Genomic DNA, 6,959 nt, shown 5'->3' on the forward strand with positions numbered 1-6,959 from the left:
AGACACACATACATGTACATAGACACACATACATGTACATAGACACACATACATGTACATAGACACACATACATGTACATAGACACACATACATGTACATAGACACACATACATATACACACACACATGTACATATACACACACACATGTACATATACACACACACATGTACATATACACGCACACATGTACATATACACACACACACATGTACATACACACACACACATGTACATATACACACACACATGTACATACACACATATACATGTATACACATACATACATACACACACACACATGTACATATACACACACACATGTACATACACACATATACATGTATACACATACATACATACGTGACAGATAAATATATATACGTGCATACACACAAATATTTAAATAAAATAAATATATATATACATAATTATGTATGTATGTATACATGTATATATGTATGTATATATGTAAATACATATATATACATATATGTACGAACATGTGCGTGTGTTTGTGTGTGTGTGTATAAATATACATATCCACGCGTATACTTGTTTATGTGTATCTATATATGAGTGTTTCAATGTATGCACACATACTTATGACTATATAGAAGACAAAGAAAAGGAAGAGAGTTTATGAAAGGTAGGAGATATGACAAATTTAATGTTAAGTCACATATATCCATTTGACTTTTGATGTGACTAGGATTATATGAACTGAACCGATTGTAGTAATTTATTACTTCAGCATTTAAAAGACAATCTGTGGAAGATGCTGACTTTCAATTTTAGCTTAATGCATAGTACAATTACAAGTATGATGACAACATCGTTCTGACATAAAAGATGAACTTGTATTCAATATGCATCGATGAATTAATTAGGACGACCGAAATTTGAACTTGAATTTAATGAACTGATCCGTTAAAATTTCTCAGTGAAAAGTGAATCGTGGATACTAATAGGGTTTGAATGCATATAGAAGTGTAAATATATAAGCGCATATAAATTATTTGTTATTGTTGTTAGTGCTGTGTGTAAGTACGCTCATCAATGAATTTACGAGTTCAAAGTTTACGTTATATATTCTTTTTCATTCACTTATGTCAACAGATTACATAACATAGGAATTACTTTAAGATACAGGACATTAGATGTATGGAAGAGGAAAAAATTCCGTACTTACTGTCAAGCAGTTCTATAAGCTCATCGTCAACTTCGCTATCTGTAGCTTCCAAAGCAGAAGTCGGAACGGTCAAAAGATGTTCCAACGACCCAGCACCACCACCGCATGCTGCAACATCAGAGTGGGTTATTCCCGACGCTGTATCTGTCAGGACATTATGAGAAGCAGATTCTCCCGTAATATTCTTGCTGAGATTTGCTCTATCAGTGCAGGCTCCTGTACTTTCAGGTTTGTCAGTGTCTGATGTGGAAGAGGCGTCTGGTCGACTTGAATCACCTATCGACGACATTTTGCAGTAGCACTGCTCCAACGCAGGCTGTTGTCAGTGCTCTGCCCTTAACACTATCTCTTTCTTCATAGAGGGCGTAATGATACTAAGTTTCGAAACGTTTATTTGTCGAAATGTTCCCCTGTTGGGAATTTTAGAAAGAAAATATTTGTATTTTTATTCAGGGTATTCTGTATTTTTTGGTTTTTTAAACATAAAAAGGCGTATATCTATTACATTAATTATAACAGTATAAAACAAAATAGTTTAAGTTATCCGTACATTTGCTAAATCTTTCGTCACAAACTATATCACATATTCAACGAAATTACGCTCTATAAGAAACAAAAAAAATGATATAATTTCCCAGCATTATATCACATTCTGCTTACTAATCATATCTTTATATTGTGATTTACATAAAAGGCCTCATAAAATATGTTCAACTTTCTAATAATCAAAGTAAACGTTTATTTCCCATGACCTTTGCAAGCCCTACCTGGTGCGTGAGATCATTGTTGCTGTTCAGTTTAAACATGTATAGCTATATTATCTCTAACTATATTTTTCCCCAAAAGATTAAAGGTCAGCAACTCATACTTACAATAAAACCCTAAATAAAAATTGGCTAAGTTAATCATATCTACTTCTTTCTCCACAACGGGAAAAATAATTTGAAAGTACATTCAGATATTACTCAAAAGCTCTATAGAATTGGGTTGCTTATTAATATCCTGCTTCTTTCAAACAATTGCTAAGCAAGTTCAGAAATGAGAGATTTTAGTGCAGTTGATTAGGTCAACACTGCAAAGTGAATCTCGAATATACAGCGAAGTATGAAATATTGTTATTTGAATCTGGAACATTGAAAATTGTCTTTTATCTCGTTGTGATTGCTATTGGGCTAATGGGTAACTCTTTGTCTAACGTCTTATTGATTTGATCAGCTTTTCCTTTGGGGAATAACTTCCAAAGTACAAAATCAGCCCTGGGTAAACTGCAACCTGCAGCACTTTCTGATTGGTACACCTAACGAAAACTTACCTAGATTTTTTTTTTTTTTTTAGTTGTGCGGCTCGTCTGATGATGAACGGTGTCTTATGAGGCCCTCTTCTCGAAAAAGGTTGACCATGTCTACTAAATCTTTTATCTTGGTAGAACCTATGATTTTTCATACTTTGTTTTTGATATATAATCTATTGGAGAACCCTGACATTTGTGTGTTATTTTATTGAAATTTCATTTCTAATTAGTTACTGGTAATTTCTTGAAGAAAGGGCTTAGGATCTTAAAATACAACACAGTTTATACCAGAATTTGAAATCTTCCTTTGTCCATTACAGAATTGTTATATAAGCTTTTAATAAACAATGTTTTGAATACAGCAATTTTAACAGACTAGAACATATACTAGATATCAAGGATAAAATTACAGATGTGACAAGTTTGACTTATTGAATTTTAATGACACTTTTCCCTTGATAAATCAAAAATCACTGCCATAGGGTCTAACATATTCCAATCAATAATTACTGTTGAAGTTTTGTACCATTTTTACCATGTACAGATGAATATGAAGTTTTTATTGGACTTGCATCTATTAGTCTGAAGTACATGACTCAGTTCTAAATTAGTGTTAGAAATTTTTTATTTTAGGAATTTCAGTTTTTCAGTTATTTAAAAATTTGAATGTTCTTACCTTTCAATTTTCTTGTAAAATGATGTAGGCAAATATTTACAAAATTGCAAGAATGTTATGCATGTTATTTTGAATTTCAGCTTGTGCTGTTTATTTTAAAATTGCATACAAAGCATTGTAATATATGAAAAATTGACATATGTATGTTAATTTTTAGAGCAAAGGTTTTGTCATCAGATATATGTCATAAGAGGTTCCTAGATGGTTTTTGCAGTTTTCATATTCTGTCATTGGTTTGGCATTGTACCTCTTAACTCTCTCTTAGTCCACTTTTCTGAAAATTTAATAGGAAACACAATCCACAAGGATACTGTAAAGTTGCCACCAAATCTTTACCTACCTGAGGAATATACAATAAAATTCACTCCTGCATATTCTCTCCAAGAAAACCAGGAACTAGTTTCGAAAGCCAAATCTTCATTCAGTCTTCTATAAAGTAGATAAATACTACTCACCTGGACAAGGGAACACCATGAATTTGTAATCTAATTTCAATTTCTAGTTGTAGCCATTTCACCTCCTGTACAAGTAAATCTTACTTAAATATTCAGTTATTCTATTTTTCTCTATGAAGGGGCACTGAAAAGTTCCTGGCTTTGGGTAAAAGAAAATACAGGAGGATCAGTTAATTATGATTTTATTCAACATATTCCCCTCTCAGATTCACACACTTATTGCAGCAGTCCTTCAAATTTTGAAAGCCCAGCAAAAGAATTCAGATGGTTGGGCTACCAACTAGGCCTTTCACAATACCCTTAAAGCCAGAAGCTTTTCAGAACCTCCTCATAATTAATTTGAAAATTTTTGCTTGTCACAAATCTAAGTTATCAAAATGTTCAAAAAGTCTGAAACAAACTATAATTCTAGTTATAATTTCCCAAAATAATACTTAATCCAAAAGCAAAAATACTTTTAATCTTCAAGCTAACAACTCTTATAATAAAAGTCAAACTAAACATTTAAAGTAGATTCTTGAACTTGTTAATGGTGACTCTGGTCTTTAACAGAACTTTTTTTTTAATTGAAGTATAATGGCAAACTTGATTTACATTAACTTTTCCTATTGAGTTTTATAAAAAAAAAATAAAGAAAAAAATTATAAAAGTAAGGTAAGAGCATGTAAAGACTAACAGAAAGTATACTATATCACCCAATATGAAATATATAATTGAAATAAATTTTCAGTGTTTTGCATGATACTAGAGACGGGGAAATGGAAGTATATTACTGTAGCATGACAAGAAATATCACATCAAGCAAAGCTTTTGAAGGCTTTTCCACATGGTCTCCATTTTTCATTCAAAAACAGTTGATTCATCATCACCATTTAACATCCATGTTCCATGCTGGTACAGATTGGACGATTTGACAGAATCAATGGGCCTAAGGACTGCATCCATTGTCTGCTTTGACATGGTTTCTATGGTTGGATACCTTTCCTAATGCCAGCCACTTTACAGTGTGTACTGGGTGCTTTTTTCATGCCATCAGCACTAGTGTTGCTGTCATGCAGTTAGCAAAACTACAAACTCAGAGGAAGAAACTTTATGTTTGGAGATGAGAGGGCAAAAGATGGATAAAAGTACAAGGGAATGGGCCAAAACAGAAATAAGTTTCTTGCTATAGAGGAGCTACATAACTACTCATATTTTAGAAGAAAGGATGGGAGTAATCAAGTGGAGCCAGAGTGTAATGAGGTGCAGTAGATGACTGACAGCGCTGAGCAGCAGAACAGTAAAAATAAAACAGTAGACAGGAGGATGAGAGAAGCATGATGTTAGGTAGGGTGCAGGAGTGGGTGGGAAAGAAAGAAGTGGCTATAGCGCTTGAGGAGGGTGAGAGATGTGGTAGGGGAGAAAGTTGTTAAGTAGGAGTGTTAGTGGAGATAACATTATTAATGGATGAAGAGAGGATAGCAAGTGAAATAGTCCTGCACAGTAAAAAAGTAAGAGGTATAAAGAAAGAGCTGCATTTAGGGAGGTGGTGAGTGAAGAGTGTCTTGAGGTGGAAGGGAATTGAGTGATGAGCCCAGTTATATATATATATATATATATATATATATATATATATATATATATATATATATATATATATATATCCATGCTGTTTGACCAGAACTTCGTTTTGGCCAAGGTGGACAAGTTGTCTTCAGAACTACATATCACTAATCAGTTCTGTTATTTGCCCTCACCATCCATGAGGTTCAAGGTTCAGAGATCAACCTTCAGCACTTCATCCCATATCTTTCTAGGTCTCCCTCTCCTACAAGGTCTATCCACATAAAGTGATCAGCACAAAATAAAAGATTTTTTTAAGCTTTAAAATAGTACACCAATTTTTGTGTGAAATAAGTGGAAAGAGCATGTTATTGAAGTAGAGTGACAATTGAAAGCAAAAAGTGAAGGATTTTTGTTGGCAGATTATCATTTTTGCTCTCATGTAAAAATATGTGCATTTTTCAGAAGTTATCTAAATGAAAGGAAATGTGATTGTATCCTAAATAGAAGAAATATGCCAAGGGCCAGAAGTGATATGCTGATGTAGAACAAATGAAAATAGCAATAATGTAAGAAATAATATATGTTTACTTATCCATACTTTAGTCAGACACTCCTAGCAAGAAAAACCTACAGTTGGAGCCAGCCAAGCATTTGGGCATCCATTAAAACTGCCCTACACCTAAATCAAGGGAATTTACATGGGTAACTGCATATTCATATACAAACAGCTTATCTTGGAGACCCCTTCAGTCATGAATGACCATGGAATTGCACCTAGAAAGTTACCCTCCGAGGCACAAATCCGGGCAAGGTTGTTTGTGAAAGGCCAGCAGTCACTTATGCATACCAGGTCTATCAGACTTTCAAAGAGGTCGAATTGTTGGTACATATATGGCAGGCACTAGCCTAACAAAAACATTGAATGGCACTGCCCCCTCATTATATAATGGGGCACCCTCAGATTTAGAAAATACAGTTTACATAAATCTTTCTGCAATATGTTTCTTGAAGCCTGACTGACTTTTCTTCTTAAACCAGAATGAAAAATAATTTTAAAACAATAAACCAGATGAACCAAAGAGACTGGTCAAAAATTCCCCAGGGAAATAATAAAATAGAGGAAGAAGTGATATTGAATGAAAAAAAAAAAGGAAAGCAAAACAAAAAACATCAATGACAACACACACACACACAAACAAGCATATATATTTTTTTATTCTCTTACAATTTATCAATACTGCTTCTGATCCCATCTACACAAACACCTGTTCTTTATTTAACCTAGACCCTAACTAAATCCTGATCCTAACCTTAAAACCTTAAATCATACATCTTAACAAGTTACATTTTGATACATCTTTTGAAACAGAGGAGAGTCGGGAAGGCAAAAATGGAAAGCATCTTCGTGTTATCAGCATCTCTGATATTTAAAACAATTCTGAAAGAATGGTCGTAAAAGGTCAAAAATGAAAAAGTTGCTTGTGTATGAGGGAGAGGAGTAGGATGAAGTGGAGGAAGAAGAAAAGGAGGGGAGTGGCTTTAAAAAAGTTGAAATTTTGGAAAACTGTTTTTATTGGTATTTTCATCAATCATTAAAACACAATTTTTTTTTTTTATCATAGTTTTAAAATACTGACAGTCTGAATCAGTCATATGTTTCTGCTAATAATTCCAAAATAATTTTTGAAATCATTCAAAATCCAAATTCAAAAAATTCAAAAAAACTTGCACTTGCATATGGTTTGTTATTGATTCTGGATCAAAGCACAGCATATAACTGTTCAGAACTTTTCTTGGTTTT

The 6,959-nt window shown here is 33.3% G+C and overlaps 1 protein-coding gene across 2 annotated transcripts in view; it reads right to left on the reverse strand.

The window, feature by feature from the left end:
• Nucleotides 1-1,676, reverse strand: part of LOC106867886 (peroxisomal biogenesis factor 19) — a 35,481-nt gene extending 33,805 nt beyond the window's left edge. Inside the window, exon 1 of one of the 2 annotated variants that reach the window (XM_052968264.1) lies at nt 1,192-1,676. In XM_052968264.1, the coding sequence (XP_052824224.1) occupies nt 1,192-1,480 (289 nt within the window). In that variant the 5' untranslated portion in view covers nt 1,481-1,676. The remainder of the gene's footprint in view (nt 1-1,191) is intronic. The other variant, XM_052968265.1, reaches the window with a different exon arrangement.
• Between the last annotated feature and the right edge of the window lie 5,283 nt (nt 1,677-6,959).

Source organism: Octopus bimaculoides, chromosome 5 (genome assembly GCF_001194135.2).
Source record: "Octopus bimaculoides isolate UCB-OBI-ISO-001 chromosome 5, ASM119413v2, whole genome shotgun sequence".
In the NCBI taxonomy this organism is placed as follows: domain Eukaryota; kingdom Metazoa; phylum Mollusca; class Cephalopoda; order Octopoda; family Octopodidae; genus Octopus; species Octopus bimaculoides.